Here is a 20,860-nt window from a genome sequence, read left to right on the forward strand (position 1 = left end):
TTTCCTCTCATTTTCGAGAAACATTAGTTGCATTAACAATCGGTCCTTGGAAGTTAAAGGCCCCAGTATCGGATTTGGTCCTTCCGAATTAAAGGCTCATAGCCGTTCTTTTCAAATACGAACTACCAGCTGTCACCTAGCAGTATTTCGCTTAGATAAGATCCCAATTATCCAACGCAGGATTGCTCTTTCCAACAGGTGCTACTTCGGACTGAGTAGGCAATTGAAAAGTGAAGTCCTCTCTCGACGAACAAAAGCCAAACTCTATAAGTCGCTTATAATTCCTGTCCTGCTATATGGTGCAGAAACTTGGACGACGACAGCAACCGATGAGTCGACGTTACGAGTTTTCGAGAGAAACGTTCTGCGAAAGATTTATGGTCCTTTGCGCATTGGCCACGGCGAATATCGCATTCGTTGGAACGATGAGCTGTGCGAGATATACGACGACATTGACATAGTTCAGCGAATTAAAAGACAGCGGCTACGCTGGCTAGGTCATGTTGTCCGGATGGACGAAAACACTCCAGCTCTGAAAGTATTCGACGCAGTACCCGCCGGGGGAAGCACCCGCCTAAACGTGAATACTACTTAAGATGCCGTCGTAGATCAACTTATATCCGGAAAGCCTGTAGAATAGTCTGTGTTCCGCTAAGTCGATCAAGATGAAAATAACACATAGTCATTCGGTTGATCTCTACATTCCATTTCAGGCTACACTACATAGGTTGAGAGAACGAAAGCAGCATAGTTAGTTTACATTTCACCTACCCATCCAGCTATAAACTATCAATTGAATTCCTCTCGGATCTGTGTTGGCTTATTTTGCTTCAAGCACACTAATATTTCTTCACCTTTTGAAGGAATTATCCGGGTTCAAGGAGCAACTTAATCAGTTTCCTAAAATACCTGCGGTTTCCGCTTTCCTCTTTCCAGGCTGGCGTTGTAAGTCCCGGCTTTCGACAGTAGTGCCCATAGGAAATGAAAAATCGGTTTAGTAAGAGCTTTGCTTTCTTATCCATTGTCTAATTTCTATTGTACAAAGAACCACATAGTAAAATGAAATTAGTGGTTCAAGGGACAGGTTTGCGTAGGAAGAATTTTGACTCGAGACGTTGTTCCGTTTACATAGACCCGATTATTGGTAAGATCTCGGATCGAACCGCTAGTCTTTGTTCACTTTACAGTAGCAGTCGCCGATTTGACGGCCTTTGACTGTCCTGTTCCGTTTACATAGACCCGATTATTGGTAAGACTGGCCTATTCCGGACTGAATTGCTAGTCTTTGTTCTCTTTACAAATAATAGTCCACGATTTGACGGTTCTTGACGGGCCTCTTCCGTTTACATAAACCCGATTTTTGGTGAGATCTCGGACCGACTTCTCGTCTTTGCTTTTTTATAGTAATAGAGCAAAATTGTTGCTGGTTGTGCGGGGTACGGTTCGGTTTCGTGGTCTGTTCCGTTTACATAGACCCGATTATTGGTAAGATCTCGTACCGGACTTCTAGTCTTTGTTTTTTTTTATAGCAATAGAGCAAAATTGTTGCTGGTTGTGCGGGGTACGGTTCGGTTTCGTGGTCTGTTCCGTTTACATAAACACGATTATTGGTAAGATCTCGGACCGGACCTCAAGTCTTTGTTCTTTTTACAGCAATAGAGCAAAATTGTTACTGGTTGTGCGGGGTACGGTTCGGTTTCGTGGTCTGTTCCGTTTACATAGACCCGATTATTGGTAAAGTCTCGGACCGGATCTCTAATATTGGTGGTCTTTACAGCATTAGATCTTTATTTGTGTCAGTTGTGTACGGTTCGGTTTGTTGCCCAAACTCATTATTGGGAAAATTTTCTGATCTCGAGGTCCGGTCTTTGGGTTTAGTGCGCAGTTTTCAATATTCGTTATCGAAGCTAAGTTCTTTTAAAGGTGAGCTCAATTTACGTAACCTCATTTTAAGCCACTGAAGTCTCAATTAAGTACAGCTAGTCCTATCTATCATTTATTTCGGAGTTTGTTGGGTTTATTAATCAGTTTTGAGTTCATCAGCCTTATAAATTACATATAGCCACCGTGAATTCTGGCTGTCTGGTCTTTTTCTGACTTTCCTTGTACATTACTGTAGCTCTTATCGGTCGAACAATGAAGGCTTGGACACCGGTTACCGTTAATTTGACTTAATTTACTTCTTTTATGGAACAGTATTGTTCTTTTTCAAGCCCATCGCCTATTAAAAACCAATTGAAAATTTGTCAAACTTAATTTTAATTAATTGCATCGCCTTTTATGACTCCACTCGGTTTTTGTTGTAGTGAATTACTGCGTCACTTTGGGTTAAACGTTTAATTTGCAGGCGCAGCAATTTTAGTCATTAACACAAGCAATCTTTCACATTTTCGTAGCAACAAAAGCATTAGCATCCCTTCAAAAAAACTGTCAACCCACCCATACATGCACACACACACACCTACACTCACACAAATTGAATTAACTGCTAAACAGCACGCTTCATTGGTCAATTGACGAATAGAAAACACACAGCGAGGCGACCAACTGACTCTGCCAGCCGCCTGTCACACTGTCACTTGCGCTGGTGGTTGAACTGCTCACACGCATACACATATGGATTTCGGTGCGTTTTGCCCGGCAGTGCACGCAGCGGTAATGCTTTGTCAGCTGAGCAAGTCATAAATTTCCTAATCAATTGAGTGTTAAATGTCATTGCAACAGCAAGCGAAGTGGCTTCTTTTTGTTTTTTTTTATAGTTAGTTGTGCGGCAGCTAGTGCAATTTGCGCCTTTCAAATTTATTGCATTTTTTTATTGAAGTCGGACGAAATTTTGGTACACTTTTTGGCATTTTTCGAACCTTTTTTGTGTGTTTTGTGTGGCTGTTGTTGTTTTTGTTGTTATTTATTGCATTTGTAACGGTCCAAAAACTCCGCCAACGCATTAGGCTACTCTTATAATGAAGTTTCATAAGAAATTGTATTTATTTACAACAGCATATGTCTATATTTATGAGCTATCTTAGACTTTTGGCTGTCCTCTCATCACTGATCTATTCGAGCTTCTAAGCTACCACTCAATATTGCGTGGCTGAAAGGTTATACAAGCATAAAATTGTATACCATCAGCTCATAAGGGTTTCTGGAAAGCTCTTTGCAGACAAAACACTCCGAATTGGTTGAATCTTAATTCTATATTTCTATAAAGCTTAGTCTGTTTTGGTCTGCGGCTCTATATTTTCTCCACTGAAAAGCTTTTCAAGTTCAAAATCACATCCCAGCAGCTGATAAGTGTTTCTGCAAAGCTCTATGAAGTCAAGAAATCGCAGAGTAGTTCAAAAGTAGTCTAAGCTTCTCTTCAAACTTAGTCTCTTTTGGTCTGTGTCTTTATATTTCTCCAGTGAACAGTTTTACAAGGCGAAAACACACATTCCAACGTCTAAGTGGAGTTCCTGAGCAGTTTTGAAAATCCAATAACTGCTTCAGTAGGTTCTATAAGACTGCAAAGGGTTATACATCGATAACATTTCTCTTTTAAGCTCTCAAAATATGTTTTCGCGAGGGTAATTATTGTTATATTTCCTATTCGGTTCAAGACTTCGATTCACCCAGCGGCATTTACTCACTAACTCCAACCAAGACGAGAGAAATGACCTAATTAATATCAAGATCTTAAGATGATCTAAAGCACCTGAAAGAACTATCTCTGCATAGATCCTTCTATCTCTAAGACCGGTCCAAATCTTCGCTTTTTAGAAAAAAGATCGAGTAGGGTAAGCCTTAATAGCTGTGCAGGTTTTAAAACGAAGACCCAGTAAAGTCGTTATATCCCTTAATAGTCGTGTAGGTTTAAAAATATCTTACAATTTCCAAAATGGTTCTTCAAAGTTAAACAGTTAAATTCGAGTTCATGGCTTCTAAGTGCCTGAAGAGTTAGCATAAGTATCTTATGCTATCAGTGTAGTATCCAAAATTTCTAAAAGGCTTCTCAAAGTTCTGTGGTAAATACGAATTCATCATTCAAAGAGTTCGCCCTATGTTTATAGCATTCCTCATTCACAAGATCCTTGCAATTTCGGCAGTGAGGTTTAGTTGTTTTTCAACGTCAGCCTCGGAATTTTTTTTAACAATTTATAAGACCACTTTATAAGGCCGATCCATCCATTCCTACCACACCGTCACAGTCAGTAAACCGACTCATTTATTCCAACAACAGACGTGTATACTTAACCAGGATGGACATGGTCTTATGGCTAACCAAGACATTTAATAAAATCAGTTTTCCTAAGAACTTTTTTCGGGAAAGCTTTATGCTGCGACAATAGAAAAACCTCGAACTTAAGGACTTAACTGCCTTTTTCAACCAAGTCGAAATCAGTTTAGTTGTCCTATTCTTTACGTCATATTTTCGCATAGGTATTGGGTTGTTGTTGTAGCGGCAGAACGCTGCCGGGTTGACAGTCTTTGACCGGATGAAAAATCCTGGTCCTGTAGAAGATGAAGTTTGCAGTGGAACTGCAGAGCCACGGAATGGGAAGTGCTCAAATCATCACATAAATCCTTGATTAAACTTAAATGAGATTATGTTCGATATGTTTAACTACTTTATTACACTTGTAAAATAAACTGACGAGCTGCAAAGAGCACTTTCGACGCCTACTATTTAGTTTGGTATGGCGGTTAGTCGAAAAATAATTTCAAAAAATTTCTCCCACCAATAAAAGGCATTAATTAGGCGCCTAATTAAAATGAAGTAGCCAACACTAACTAGTGCGTCAAAAACAAAGTAGTGCCGGCGTTTGTGACAAGTCAACCCAGCTGCCGAACTGGCGCCACACCGCCACTTCCGCTAAGCTGCAAGTACTTAGAAACAACCGGCCAGGTGCCATATACCAGGTGGCGGCCATACAATGCCGATATAACAATAAATTCGCACCTTATTTTCGACGGTGGTCCAAGTGTGCGGCAAAGTGGCTCAACTAACTGCCAAAAGTATGACTTTCAAAGCTCATAAGTTTTTCCACCCAACCGCTGCTTGCAGGTTTCTTTGCGGCGTTCTTTGTTCCCGCCACTTTTTATAACCAATTATTACGCTCGTGATGGCCATCAAGCCGAAAATTAAAGCATAGTTGCCACCCACGCGATTACAATTATGCGGCGGCGGCGGTGGGAGAAACGATGGATTTGTTAATCGCATGCGACGTGCAACACGAGCTAATGAGCCACTCGCGCCCTAAACCGTACAAAGCTAAAGGTGCTAAGGCTAAAAAGTGGTAAATGGCCAATCAGACTGCTGTGGTGTGGTGTGCGGATTAGCGCTAAAAATGCTGTAAGTGCCAAATTTCGCGATAAGCCGCGAAACGCGAGTCACAAACGCGTTCGGCCGTCGTTACACGCCACACTCAGTCGCGCGCAAAACCCTAATTTCCATATTTTTGACGATGAAAAGTGAAAGTTTAGAGTTTTTTCTGGCAGTTACTTGCGGCAAATACATTTAAACACGTTCCACAATCGATAGTCGAAAGCGATTAGCTAGAGCTCGCTGTGCGATTAACGAATTTTACACGCGTTTAGTGTATCCGATAAGCAGCTGTTGAATTTGGTGTTGTGTAAAACACCTCGAACTAACCCTTTAGCTGTATTCCTTGAACTGTCGTTTAAATTTTTCGGGTGTTTTTCGATTATTGAATTTTAATCCCTCAAATTGTGTTTAATCCAATTTGTGACCGATAATCTCGAGCTGCCTTTTAAGGTACTAAGCTTTCTGGGGGAAAATTTTGGGTGTGACTGCTTAAGGACTTCAGTTCGATTATCAAAAGTATGAGTGGAATGAGAGATAATATCTATCTTGTAATTCTCACCAGTTTTATAACGAAATTTATGTGAAAGCTTCAACGATATTCGTTATGCTTTCAAGCTTTTTATGAATTTATTATTAGAAATTTTTAAAATTGCTTTCCAATTATAAATTTTTTACTTTCCCTGCCAAAAAATATAGTCCTCGTCAGCTTTTTTTTGTGAAAGCTTCAACAAAGCCGAGAAGCTTTTAGCGTTTTTTGTACAAACTATCGTTAAAGATACTAAATTGTTAGTAAATTCTATAAAATGATCTAAATACTGGCTATAACAATTGAAAAATGTAATCCTTACTAGTTTTTCATGAACTTTTTGTGAAAGCTTCCATATAGCCGTTAAGTTTTGGCGCATTTAGAAAAACTATTATAAGAAAAAGTGATAATAGCTACCAATCTCTTCAAAATTAATTCAAAGTTGTTGCTGTGGCAGTCAAAGCGTAATTTTCAACAGTTTTTTGGAAAAGTTTTGTCAGAGCTTTCACAGATTTTATTAGCAATACCAAAAATATTGGTAAATGTTTTTTAGAAAGCCAAAAATTAGCCCGGATTAGCTCCCGTTTTATAGTGAAATTGATGTGAAAGCTTCCATGTGCCTTGAAGCTTATTATAATATCAATACTAAAAATGCCAAAAATAACTGCTAAATTCTATAAAAGAAGGTATTTTTGGCTGCAGTTTTATAGTAAAATTGGCGTGAAAGCTCTGTGCTTTGGAGCTTTTTGTGAAATATAATCATTTCATAATGGAAAAAATTAATATAAAGTTTTATGTAATTTGGTATATTTTTGTTTAAATATTATTCGATTGGTGTGGAAGCTTTACGATAACTAACATGCCTTGGAGCTTTATGTTTTATGAAAAAATATTCATTGGAATTAGCTATCGTTTTATCGTTATTAGCCAATATACAATTTTCAGAAATTTTTTGGAAAATCAGGTATGATATTAGCTTCAATGTGCTTAGGAGCTTTTCGTGGAATTACTACTAGAAATGCTGAAAGTAGTTACCAAATTTTATAAAGTTATTTACATTCTTGCTAAAGTATTTTCTTATTTCTTGGGAATGATTATGAAATTGTGAAAGCTTCGCTGTGCTTTGGAGCTTTTTTGGTAAATTATTACTAGAAGTGCTACAAATTGTCGCCAAATTTTATAAAAAAAGCTGTATTTTTCGTCAGACTTTTTCTTACTTCCTCACTGATTATAAAAGTTGTAAAACGTTTCTTGTGCTTTGCAGCTTTTTGTTAAACTATTACTAGTAATGCCAAAAATTGTTGCCAAATTCTATAGAAGTGGCTATATTTTCATCAGACTTTTTCTTACTTCCTGACTCATTATAAAATTGTGAACGCTTCGCTGTGCTTTGGAGCTTTTTGTTAAATTATTACTAGAAATGCCAAAACTAGTTGCAAAATTTTATAAAATAGCTACCTTTTTGCTCAGATATTCTCTTATTACCATTGACTGATTATAAAAGTGTGAAAGCTTCGCTGTGCTTTAGAGCTTTTTTGAAATTATTATTACAAATGCTAAAAATAGCTGCCAAATTCCATAAAAAGAACTATATTTCTGCTAAAATATTTTCTGACTTCATTTGACTGATTCTTTCCACGCTATTTTAAACCCCTTCCCCCACCCACTGTTATTTCCACCTTGCCAGAGTATATAAATCATAAAAAGTTAGTGACTCCGGCATGTCAACAAACGCATTTCACCATAAATTCTCGATACATTAGCACATTTTCAGCGCAGACATGGACATGTCAAATGATATTCCTCGCCGGCTGGTGGAGGGGAGGCACGAAATGAGCTTGCGGCAAAGTTTAACCTCAACAAATCAAGTGTAACCGCCCGCATTAATAAGTTGTAGCTAACAAATTGCTACAAGTCGAAGTCATTGCGACTGTCAAACATTCATAAGCGATGCATAAATTTTGAATGGTAATAGGAAAACAACAACAACAACAAGCCAGAGTAATGAAAAATTTGTACTAAAGGCAATAGAACAGCAACAAAAATGCGCACGCATGGCAGAAATATATGAAATAAATAAATATGGAATATGTATCGAGTGAAAGGCGGGGTTGGGTTGACAGTTAGCCCGCAAAGGGTTAAACACCTACATTTGTCGGCATGATTTGTGAATTAGTATAGCACGCATTTAGGCGCGCAAACAAATTGTATTTGAGTGCTTACATAAATGCGTGAAAAGTGGTGATCATAAAACAACAACAGCAACAAAAGCAACAATATGAGCAGTAAAAACCACCATAATGGGGTTAAAGGCAGCATTTTCGTTGGAAAACTCCAGACAGCTGCTTCGTTTAAGCCATTCCTTCAATATTGTTGTTGCTGTTGTTTTTTGTATGTATTTGAGTTTCTAATAGTAAATACGCGCCCGCTGCGCTGCTAAGCATATTTTGTCACGCATTGGCCACAGCAGAACGGAACAATAAACTTTTGAGGCATTAGTACCCACTATTGACTTCGTGGAACACTGCGGGGAAGGCGTGTTGTAATGTTCGCGCTGAAAGGGTTAAGACAATTAATAATGCGTTACTTATTTGTTTACGTATTTACGTATTTACGTAGTGTATTATAGTGTTTATATAATCAGGCATAAAATCAACAAAGTCATAAAAATGAAAACTAAAATTTTAGCTGACAGCTGTCAATTGGTGGAAAATGTCAAAAAGTCATTTCGAAATTTGGAAAGGAAAAAACTTTAATTTAGGCTGCGCCGAAGCTATAATACTCTTCACAGGTGCATTTCTTATAGCTTCCAGGGTTATTAAAATATTTTTATCTTGATATTCATCGGTTGGCTAGTTGGGTTTATATGACAGCTATAAGCTATAGTGGTCCGATCTGAACAATTTGTTCGGAGATTGTAGCAATGCTTTGGATTATAGTTCATGCCAAGTTTCGGGAAGATACCTCGTCAAATAAAAAAGTTTATCTTACAAGGACTTGAGTTTGACTGGTCAGTTTGTATGGCAGCTATATGCTATAGTGATCCGATCTGAACAATTTGTTTGGAGATTGTAACGACATCTTGGATAATAGTTCATGCCAAATTTCGTGAAGATACATTTTCAAATAAAAAAGTTTTCCATACAAGGATTTTATTCTGATCGGTTTGATTGTTGACAGCTATATGCTATAGTGGTCCGATATCTGTGGTTCCAACAAATGATGAGCTTCCTAAGGAAGGAAGAACGTGTGCAAAATTTCAGATCGATTTCTCAAAACCACAAGGAGAGACGGTCATAGTTATTTACACAAGGCTCCGACGGTTTCTTCAGGGCATTACAAATTTCGGGGAAATTTTAATTTATACTGTTTGGATTAAAAATATCATAATTTTAGTAAATCTTAAAGTTTTCGGTTTTGTTGACATTCCTTGGCAGGATAAAAATCCACATCCCTTCCGATTTTGTAGACCCGATTTTTGTGGGATGAGATCTCCCTCTTTCAGTCTTCTTCCAAAAATACTGTCTTTAAAAGAACTTCGAATATATCTAAGCTGTTGGACTAACAGTGTCCAAATCGTAGTTTCATTTTGACGGCGTGTGAAAGCGGTTACGTGTATCTGTTCGGATTTAAGAGAACTGTAAAATAGGTCTTTAGATGCGTATTTTACGTATGCAAATAAGAGAGTGAGATTAATCATTGATTGGATGCTGTATTAGGTGACTCCTTGACTTTGATTGTGACCGTCAAAGTTTGGTTTAACGAGTTTTAACCTTGTTTTTGATGAGTCTCGTCCAGGTACCTAGTAATGGCTACCATGGAAGTCCACGGTCTCGTATTGATACACCACCGATTCAAGGTGCGGCAGATAGCTGAGTCAATAGGTAGCTCAAAAGACCTTATGGGGAATCCCTCCTTACCTTCCATTCAGCGAATCCGGCACAAAATAGTATGCCTTTGCATCATAACAAAGCACCGGTTCACACCTTCGTCGTCGCTCTGGCCATATTGTTCGAAGATATTCACTAAAGTTTTCGATTAATTTTATGGACAAAATAAATTGGTTTGTATACAATACGTATAAAAAAACATTATCATGCAAAAAGAAAACTTAAAAAAAATTTAAGGTGTTGCCAAATTGAAAACTTTTATGTTTTTTTTAGATAAAATGAAATGATATAAAAACTATTTACAAAAAAGAAGTATAATCATGCAAAAACAAAAACCCAAAGAATTTTTTGGAGTTGCCAGATCGAAAATTTTGTTTAATATTTTAGGCAAAATAAATTGGTTGGCATAAAAAATATTTACAAAAAGAGAAAACTTCAATAAATTTTTTAGTGTTGCCAGATTAAAATTTTTGAAAAATTGTGTAGGTAAATTAAATCGATGGGTTAAAATAATATTTACAAAAAACAAAAACACAGAAAAGGATGAAGCTTAAAAATATTTTAGGTGCTGCCAGATCGAAATATTTGATTTTTTTTTAGAATTAAATTTAAAGCAAATTGTAATTTACGAAAAGAAAATCATAATCATTCAGAAAAAGAAAACTTATACACATTTTTTTGTGTTGCCAGATTGAAATTTTTTTAGCAAAATAATTAGTATGTGTCAAAATTATTTACAAACAGAAAACCATAATCACCCAGTAAGAGAAAACTTAAAAAATATATTTCGGTGTTGCCAGATTGAACTTTTTTTTAGTAAAATAATTAGTGTGTATAAAAAATATTCACAAAAAGAAAAACATAATCATTCAAAAAGCTAAACCTTATAAAATATTTTGGTGTTGCCAGATCGGAATTTTCATAATTTTTTTTTAATGTATTAAAAATGAAAATATAAAAAAATTAATAGAAAACTCAGTGTTATATTTTTTCCGAATTTTTTAATTACTTTACTAAAATGCTTTTATGTATACGGTCCCTTTCCCATTATCAAAAATAACTATTTACAATCAATGAGTATACGAACAATGCTACTCTAAAAGACAACAAAATTAAATGCACTTCACATATTTCAATTGCCTGCATCCACACTAAGTAGTGTGTGGGTCTTTTGCTCTCACACCCTGTCTTTTGTCACTTCATTGCACATCCCTTCGTGATTACCGCTACACATATCGCATTTATTTTGCTTTTTTGTGTTTGTGTCTGTGTTTTGTTTTGATAACTTTATCAACTAAAGTGCATTCGCATTTCCACTAAATGCTCTAACCCTCACCTTCCGCACCCTCTTCACGCGCTCTACACTCCACTCTCATGCAATAAATTGTTTATAATTTTTGAAATTGACAGCCGCAGACAATCGCAACACATTGACTGCATATCAAGTCGAAAATCGATGAGGTCCCGATGCGCGCGTGCCATTATCAATGCCACCCCCCAACGAATTAATGAAAGTTAGCCACATTTATAGCCAAGGCACATGTGCCACATGTCACATGCCACACTCTAATACAGCAGTTACACCAGCAGCAGTAAAATATACATACTAGTAGCACTAACGGTCAGCTACGTTTGCAGGGGTCAGCCACTGACCCGACCCTGAGTGACCGAAGCGCATGCTGCTGCGCGTTGTTGCAATTTGTCACAGCCAAAAAAAATTTAGTGTCAATTGCAGTGCTCTAACTGGGGAGTACGCAGGCTGTAACTTTTGCTAGTTTATTGCTGTTATTCGATTTTCATAGCTGTTACAACAACTAATGCTAATCAAACATTTATTGCCGTATTTGAGAGTCACAGCATTTTTCGGTAGTGTGGATAAGAGAGAGATCATTACTGCAGGAGTTAGATAGAGATGCTAATGCTGCGTGGAAAAGTTGGTGTTAGGAAGTCAAAATAATTAACATACATAAATGCACTATTTTACTTTCGGAAAGTTGAATAATTGTTAAGAAATATATTTTGTATAATTTTTTTTGGATAATAATTTCTATTATTTGCCATACAGTCTTGAATTTTAGGTTGGTAAAGAAGCAGGTTATTGAAATATTGAAAAAAAATGGATTTTTATGCGGAGAAACGATGCAAGTTCGATAGAAAATAGCAATAGTTGTTAAGAGGATGGGAAAATTTCAACAGAAATAAATTTTTACGTACAACAAGCTCGCTGTTCTGCGGGTAAATATTCTTACTTATCGCCAAACCTTAAGGAAAATTGTAAATACAAACAAGACTAGTGCTGTAGCTTATTTTTGGGTTGTGGAACATATGTGGAACGCATGTGGAACTTGTTTAGTTTTTCTACAAAAACATGCGCTATCGATGTTTTAATTGGTTTGAAACTAAAAGTGCAGAAATTACATGTGTATTGGGTGTGAAACAAAATTTTGTGTAACTTTTTAATACCTGATATTTTACTGCTCGAAAATCATATCTGCTACAAAATTTCTTTCAGTTTGTCAGCGTTTTTTCACTAATCAACTATTTACCATAACCTTTTTTAATTCTCAAAATACAATACCTACTTTGCCATGTCGTCTAGAACTTTCAGTTGCTGTTGTAACTCCGTGTTGTTCTGCTTAACTAAAATTTAAACTTTCATAAAAAAATTAGATTTTTCTTTGAAGAAGTGATTCAGTTTCGTTGAAAAGCTATAAGTTTTGCCATATTCAATAATAAATTGTAAAATTGTTACAAGAAATTTTTAATTTTATGGAGAAATCACCATTTTCAACTGGTTAATACCCTTATTTCGCAACAAATATGTTAGCGAAGAGCGATTTGGGTGTTTCTGTGTATTTTTTAAGTGTGGAACATATGTGGATCCTAAGTGAAATTTGCTAAATTGTTGGCAGAAAGCTCTAATATAAGCATATTATTTAGCTATATCTTAAAATAGCGGACACTCTCATGATATTTTCCATTCTCTTAAATTTACAATTGCATTTTATTTAACTAAACATCAGCATTGAATAAAATATTACGATTTTTATGGAGCAGTGATTCAGATTTGTTCAGAAATAACAATTTTAGTAATATTCAATAGTAAACTGCAATAATGTGGCAAGAAATTTTTAATTTTATACAGAAACCACGATTTGAAGCTGATTAGTATCATTATTAACTCGAAAATATCATAGAAAATGAAAACTATAAGCCAAGAATGCGATGTAGCACATTTTGTAAGTGTGGGACATATTTGGATCGTATGTGGAACATGCTTATTTTTTGTAAACAACATGTTTTTTCGACGTTTTAATTAGCTAGAGGTTCAAACTGCAAAATTTCTTGTGGATGACATGTGGATTATATGTAGAACATGCTTAGTTTTTGCAAAAAACATGCGTTTTCAACATTTAAATTAGCTACAATTTATACATCAATTTATAACCCAAAAAAACTTGTGGATCGTATGTGTAACGTATGTTTTATGCATACAATTTTGCATATTTTTAAATATCTAAAATTTTTCTTCTAAGAAATTATGTTTGTTGCAAGTTTTCTCAACATTTTTTGCATATTTTATCGAAAACCTTTACTAGTTGACGAAATACTTACTTTTTATTTGTTTTCGCTATCCCTTTCCCATTTTTAAAGCGAAAAACTGTATTGTTTTTGTTTTTAATTAATTAATGCTTCATGTAGAAGTGTCTTTATTACTAATCAATATGCATTTATATATAGTTTTATATATGTATGTATAAATTTAATTGTAACTATGTACATTACTGTGAATTTTATATATGTGTATGTATTTATATGCATTTAAATTAGTACATATTAATATTTTTTTATATTTATATATATATAGTATATTTCTTTTTTAAATTTCATACACTGTGTTTTGCGTTTTTGTTGCTTTCTCGCTTAATTTACTCAAAGGATAAGTGGGACTTTATGCATTTTTACACTAATCAATTTATTTACTTTTTTTTAAATATACATATATAAATTTTATAAGAATTTATAAATATATATGTGTGTATGTACTCTATATACGCTTGTGTTTTTATATATACTACATTTAGGTTTAATTTTTTATAATTTAAAGGGTGGTAATTTCACATACTCGTATTTAAGCTATTGCTGAGAAATTGTTTTTTATTAGTTATTTTTTTTTCTTATTTTTTTTCTTAATTTATTTTACATTCAGCATTTTTCCTGAATTGCTGTGTTATTTTATTTTTATTTTTATTTTTATTTTTTGTTAATTACAGTGTGTTCATTTTAAAAAGCGGTTTTCTCGCCATTTTTACTTTAAACTATTTTAATTTTTTTTCGGTTGTCAACACTAAATTTTTGTATTATATTTTTATGCTTTGTTGCACACCGAAATTCTTAACAGCGTAAAACAAACAAATGTGTAATTTTTAATTAATATTTCAGTGCATTAATTAACTATAATTAATATTGCTTTCCCATTTTGTTTTACAGTGTATTTTTTAAACCATTTGTTGCACTTTTCGGCGAAAAAAGTGTTGTTGTTTATTTTTCACATATTTTTAAAACTTAATTTAACATTTTTAACTAAAAAAAATCATTTAAAAACATTATTACATGTAAGTGAGGAACATATTGAACTGTTACAAAAACAAATTATTACCATTTAAAAAATTTAAACTAAATAATACGAGCCTTTACGCCTATTAGTTTTATATTTTAATTTTTATAATTATTTGCAGAAAAAATTACACATTTATACAATGTCCTATGTTAAATTATAATACTCTGAGCGTGTAATGTTGAACGCCACGCCCTCTCCTAAAGCTACTAGGCATTTTTTGGGGGTTTTGGGGGGCAAGTCACTTACATTTGCGGCTAAAGAGAAGTGTTTTTAAATATTTTTCACAGTGCACGTGCGGAACAATTAAGAGAAATGTTATAACATAACTTTTTTTTTCAAAATTAAACACAATTATATTTTTATGCAAGTTTCTAAGTAGCAAGAACTAAGTTTTAGTAGTATATTTAGGTTTTGTTAGAAAAAATTATATTTTTTACACTGAAAGTAACTCTTTGGTTTGAGAACTTAAAAAGTTAACTAAATTTAAAACGCAAAAGTGTACAAAAATCAAAATTGTTTTAGTTATATAATGCTAAACCTATGTATATAATTAACTACATATGTGTGATACAATACTTGCAGAGATAGTTGCTGGTGTAGGCAGACGCGCCAGTTAAACAAAAACATAACTTGAAACAGCTAAAAAATGCTTAAAGCAAATGTAGAACAACAAATACAGTGTGGAACGTATGTGGATTATATGTGGAACATAACTTTTTGTGTTGCTTTCAACGAAGTATTAAAAAGTAAAGCATTTGCGTGCAAAAATATGTTAAATTTGTGTGGATGCTATGTGGAACGTAAGCAAAAAATTTAATATGTGCACAGAATTCAATAGATATTCTTGTAACGTTCTGTGTAACGATTAAATCGCACGTAACACATGCAGTACAGCATTGGTATGTGATGAAAATTCGAAACAAACCGTTATACGCCACCTTTTACGAAACAAGCATACATTGTTAAGCTTGCCGTCACATTGCTTCTATTTAACTGCCGCATTTCTGCACGAAAATACTCTTTTTAGTAAACATTTATGTATGGATCATATGTGGAACATAGTTTTAAACAAGTAGATAAACGCTTTTAGGCTTATTTGTTATACTACTTAAGCTAAATTTACATACGTACTTATTATTATATACATACGAGAGACAAGTAAATGTGCATTGGCGGTAGAGGCTTAGACTGTGACACTACACTCTAGCCTTAGCCTAGTAGCCTAACAAGCAATTGACATATTTTTGTCGCAGTGCAGTTTTTTGACTGCCATTTTGTTAGCTGCATTGCCACCGCGTTCATATGCGCGTAGGCTCCTTTGTAAGCCCACTAAAGCAACAGGAAAACCTGCTCTTGCGGTCACACATCGTCGAGATCGATGACGGACGAACGGTCGTTATCGTCTCGATCAAACAAATGTCACTGATCCACCTGTGTTGGTGTCTTGCGTTGCAGCTCCTCTAAAGCGCCGCTAACCAGCGCACCAATACCAATACCCATGCCCACACCAGCGCTGCTGCCACTACCATTGTGTTGCACTTCCAGTCCGTTGACCATTTTCTCGATACTCTTCAGCTCTGAGGGTGAATTCTGCCGCTTCAGCAGTGATGGTGGCGTCGTTGGCGACATAGAAATCGGACGCGTCGGCGGCGAGTTGGATGAGGCACGTGGACGTGGACTGGAGCTCAAACTGCGCGGTCCATTTTCTATACTGCTACCGGGACCGCTACTACCGGGTCCCAGTGTGGAGGCATCTCCAGCGCCTGACGGGCCGCCGCGATTCGCATTCGAACCAGGCGTAACAGCATCAAAGGCAGAACCCAAACTGCCAGGCAAGCTGTATGGCGAGAAGCGATGTCCCTTGAGTCCCTGCAGCGGTGAGACGGGCGTATGTCCTGAGTAGTGTCCGAATAAGGCGGGATGTTGTGCGGCGAGCGCCAATTGCGCATTGAACAGCAAGCCCGGATTGAGACTGGCCGGATTCATGGCGGCGGCCGCAGCTGCCTGATTGTGTAGCAGCCCCAGATGCGGTGGCGGATAGAGGCCATGTGGATAGAGGTAAGGCAACAGATGCGGCGAGGGGTGTATCGGTGGGCCCACCGAAATGTTCGGTGAGGGATATGCGCCAGCTGCATTTAAACCACCAGCAGCGCCTTCTTTCGGACTGCCCGAGGAGGTGGGTCGGAATGCGCCACCCGTGCTGCCGCCCACACTCTCCGAACAGCTCGAATCGCTGCCATCACGTTCGACATCGTCGGATTGTAGGCGACGACGTAGAGCTTCTTCGTTCGCATGATCGCCGGCACCGGCCAAATGGTTGAACCAGGCTGCAAGGGCTTTAAATTGGTTAGAAAAATGGAATAGATTAAATTAAATAAACAAAAAATGGCGGTAATGAGAAAATAAATGTGTGATCTGAAGCGTGCGTAATACTAGCGCAAAAATGTGGATGTACGTACGATCTGAAGTAAGCTAAGCTCTCTTCTGATCTTACTTCAAGCATATATTTGTGTAATATACTTTTATTTAGACCTACCGGATTGCTGATGCGCATGCATCTGTTGCAACGAATGACTCAAAGGCAATAGTGGGCTCTGCGGCGGTCCGACCACATCCAACAGCTTGTCCTCGTCGTCCGCCTGATTGTCGTGTAGCGCCGCATGCGGATGCAAGTGATGCGGTGGCCGACCGGTGTGTCCCAAATGCAGTGGCGCACGTGAGCTGCTGACATGTGTCGGATTGAGTTTGTCCGAATCGGACCCGCGATTGGACATGAGGGCTTGCCTGTAACAACAGTTGGTAGAATGGCAAAAAACTAATTAGAATATCCAAGTACAAGTTAACTTAGCTAGATTTATGTATAAATATGGTGTTCAAAAAGAGAGGTTCAGATTCTGAGAGATCTTATGAGGAGTCTTCTTTCATCAGTGTTTAATTTGTTGATTAAAAGAAATAATCTACCACTGAAGCGTCAAATATCACATCTTTTGACTAATTTCTGAGATACAAACCCCCAAGTGATATCTCTCTGAAAACTGAGAAAGAGAGACCCAGAATGTTTGATATTGAGATAGCGAGAGACACGGCGGCTTATGTGGAAGACGAGAGAGGCATATAAATATATTTGTGTAGAAAAGAGACACAGAAATTTAGAGAGAGATAAAGGTAGAACTATAAATAGAAAAAGAGATGCATGGAGAGACAGTCGATTAAAGGGAGAGACGAAAACTGGTAGTAGATAGTTGGAGGCATACTAACACGCAGAGAGGTAGATGTTGTGAATGGGAGGCACACAGAGAAGTAGAAAGAGGCAGGGAGAGGCAAATAAATTATTGTATGCAGAAAGATATAATGAGTTTAAGAAATACAAGGTAATGAGAGAGAGAGATCGGGAGGTATAGGTAAAAATACACATATAGAAATACAAAGAGATAGAGAGAAAGAGTTTCAGTAATACAGATGGAGAGATAGATATTGAAGAATAGCAAGAGAAAGACTTAAAAATATAAGGAGATAGATTTCGAGGGACTCCGAAACTTAGATCGATAGAGAGGGAGACCTATGGAAATACATATGTATATATAGAAGGAGAGAGAGAGAGAGAACACACACCCGAAATATAAGAGAGAGGCACACAGAAAGATAGCTAGAGAGAAAGAGAGAAACTTAAAAAGATAGATGAATGGATTGACTCAGAAAGAGCGGCATCGACTATAAAGGAATAGAGAGAGAGCGCTGATAAAATACTGCTGGTACAGCTTTTTAATAACTCATTTTGGCTTATTAGAAAGCTAGGCTTCCTCAATTTTGAGAATTTTCCTGCACTTCCACTTCAAAGACACCTGCACCACCCAAAACAATCGACACCCTATAATCTTCCAAAGAGTACTTTGCTCCAGTAATTAGCTGGCATTACAACAAATCAAAAATAATCCGCTAAACACAATCAGACGCTGCTCGAAAACACTTAAGCTCCCCCGCCACAACAGCTGACAGCTTATAAGTCACTGACACCAGTGTGTCACAAAAGTATGCGCACAATGAGTGCAAAGTGTATGGCATTATTGCCATTGTAGAGCAAATAAAGTGGATGCGGCAGGAGATTGCTGGTACAGTGGCGACACCAATACAGTTATGTGTGCATGCATGTATGTGCGTGTTTATATAGATACCGTTATTTATGTTGTGTGTGCGATTTTTGTGTGAAAGGGTTGCATGGATTCGTTTGTAGTGTATATTTTTGATTGCCCGCCACTTAGTTATGGCAAATTTTTCTAGCTGCGCTGCAAAAAGGGTGCGATTGTTTGACAAATATGCGTGTAGCGACATTGTAGAAGGCTCTGATTTCTTTTTCGTTTATTTTTGCTTTATGAATAGCACTTCAGGGACGGCTTGCCTTTGACTCGATATGGGTTTCGAGCAAATAAGACGCATTAAACGCCGAACAGTGGCGAGAGTAGAGCTGTGATGAGAAAAATATGCTTGTATATATGTATGTATGTGTATGCATGCTTTTATATGTTCATGTGCGTGTATGTATGTTGCCATAAATGAAAACATTAAGCATTAAGGACATTAGTAATCTAGGATAAATGTTACAAATGCTTGCAATAAGGGCAATTTCGAAGCAGCACGCGGATATATAATATATATGTATATGGATACGTATATACCATGTATATGCTTAAATAAAACAAGAAAAAAGTTAACTACGACTGCATCGAAGCCATAATACACTACACGAATAAAATAGTTTCCATACAAAAACTTGATTGCGGTTGCTCACTTTGTATGGCAGCTATATGCTATAGTGGTCCGATCTGAACAATTTCTTGAAATATTGTAGAGTAACCTTGAAAAATAGTCTACGGAAAATTTCATGAAGATATCGCTTCAAATAAAAAAGTTTTCTATACAAAAATTTGATTGCGGTTGCTCACTTTGTATGGCAGCTATATGCTATAGTGATCCGATCTGAACAATTTCTTGAGATATTATAGCGTTGCTTAGGAAAATAATTCTTGACAAATTTCATGAAGATATCTCTTCAAATAAAAAAAATTCCATACAAAAACTTAATTTTGCCTGGTCACTTTGTATAGCAGCTATATGCTATAGTGGTCCGATATGAGCAATTTCTTCAGATATTGTAGTATTGTTTAGGAAAATAATACATGCAAAATTTCGTGCAGCTGTCTCTTCGAATATAAAAGTTTTCCATATAAAAACTTGATTTTGCTCGGTCACTTTGTATGGCAGCTATATGCTATATTAATCCGATGCAAACAATTTTTTTGTAGATTGTAGCATTATCTAGGAAAATATTTAATGTCAAGTTTTATAAAGATATCTCTTTAAATAATCGAGTTTTTCATATAAAGACTTGATTCCGATCGTTCAGTTTGTATGGCAGCTATATGCTATAGTGGTCAGAGATCGGCGATTTCGATAAATGAGTAGCTTCTTAGAAAAAAAACAACGTGTGCAAAATTTTAGATCTATGTCTCAAAAAATGAGGAACTTGTCGCATATATGCAGATAGACCGACAGACAGATAAAATATAGTTAAATTGTCTTATATATTTTATAGCGTCTCTGACATTTTCTGCTGGGTATTACTAACCTCATGGCGAACTTTATAAACCTTGTTTAGGGTATAAAACATACTTATAAATATATTTGGCATGCCTTAAACTAATATCGAAATTCATACAAATTCATTAGCGTGCAGGAAATTCGGCGTCAAAGCAGTTTTGGGTGGCTGCAAAACGCAGTTACAATCAAAATAATATTAATGATGATGTTGTTGATGCTGTTACACCTATTACTGTTAATGTGCTGTGTGTTGTTGTTATTGCTGCACTTCAGTGTAAATTACTCGCAGTGTTGCCATTGCTACGCAGTAACCCTTTCAAGCGCCTGGCAGCGCGCTTTTAGAGTTATGCTTTTCACACACACACACACACATGCATATACACAAACTTAGCCACACATTAGTTATGAAAATATTTGCGATTTCTATCGCCCAAACGACGGGTGACAAATAATTGCACGAAAAATGCCTGCGTTAATTGTTGCGGCTTGCGGTTGTAGTCGGCTGCTGGCGGTCGGTATGCCGATTAGGGTATGGCAATGATGCCAGGAAACGGAGTAAATGAAGTGCTTAAAAAGTTGTGAATGGAGAGTAGCGGAAGTCAGCGCTGGGCAGGTGAGAAAGAAAGGCGATTAGAAATAATTTCAGTTTTTCATTTTGGGGGATTAATTGTTTTCCCCCTTAAATTAATCAAAATAATTGTGTGACTTAGTGGTTGAAAGCTGAAATGCTTTGTTTTCTTTTTGATGTGTGCCTTTTACAAATTATATTATTTCAAAATACGATAAAGCCAGTATTGGTTTTAAATTTTTGTTGCGATTGTTTTAAATTTATTTTTTGAATTTTCGTTTTATTCAAATTCATGTTCCCTAATTACACTTAATATAATTTTTAATTTATTTTTTTTCGTAATTTTTTTTATTTTTGA

The 20,860-nt window shown here is 36.3% G+C and overlaps 1 protein-coding gene across 1 annotated transcript; it reads right to left on the reverse strand.

Annotated features, from left to right (window-relative positions):
• Positions 1-13,624: 13,624 nt before the first annotated feature.
• On the reverse strand, positions 13,625-17,126 carry LOC120773618 (optomotor-blind protein-like). The gene is made up of 2 exons (XM_040102620.1): positions 16,876-17,126; positions 13,625-16,666 (listed from the first exon to the last, which is right to left on the reverse strand). The coding sequence occupies exons 1-2, from the start codon at positions 17,111-17,113 to the stop codon at positions 15,759-15,761; spliced, it is 1,146 nt and encodes a 381-aa protein (XP_039958554.1). The 5' UTR covers positions 17,114-17,126; the 3' UTR covers positions 13,625-15,758.
• Between the last annotated feature and the right edge of the window lie 3,734 nt (positions 17,127-20,860).

The sequence above is a fragment of the Bactrocera tryoni genome, chromosome 4 (assembly GCF_016617805.1).
Source record: "Bactrocera tryoni isolate S06 chromosome 4, CSIRO_BtryS06_freeze2, whole genome shotgun sequence".
Lineage (NCBI taxonomy): Eukaryota > Metazoa > Arthropoda > Insecta > Diptera > Tephritidae > Bactrocera > Bactrocera tryoni.

What these genes read in the sequence shown, in the direction of transcription:
- LOC120773618 (XM_040102620.1), bottom strand. Translation starts at nt 17,113, where the DNA reads ATGTCCAATCGCGGGTCCGATTCGGACAAACTCAATCCGACACATGTC. An exon ending in GCATGCGCATCAGCAATCCG is followed by an intron (nt 16,667 to 16,875) that starts GTAGGTCTAAAT and finishes AAGCCCTTGCAG; the next exon opens with CCTGGTTCAACCATTTGGCC.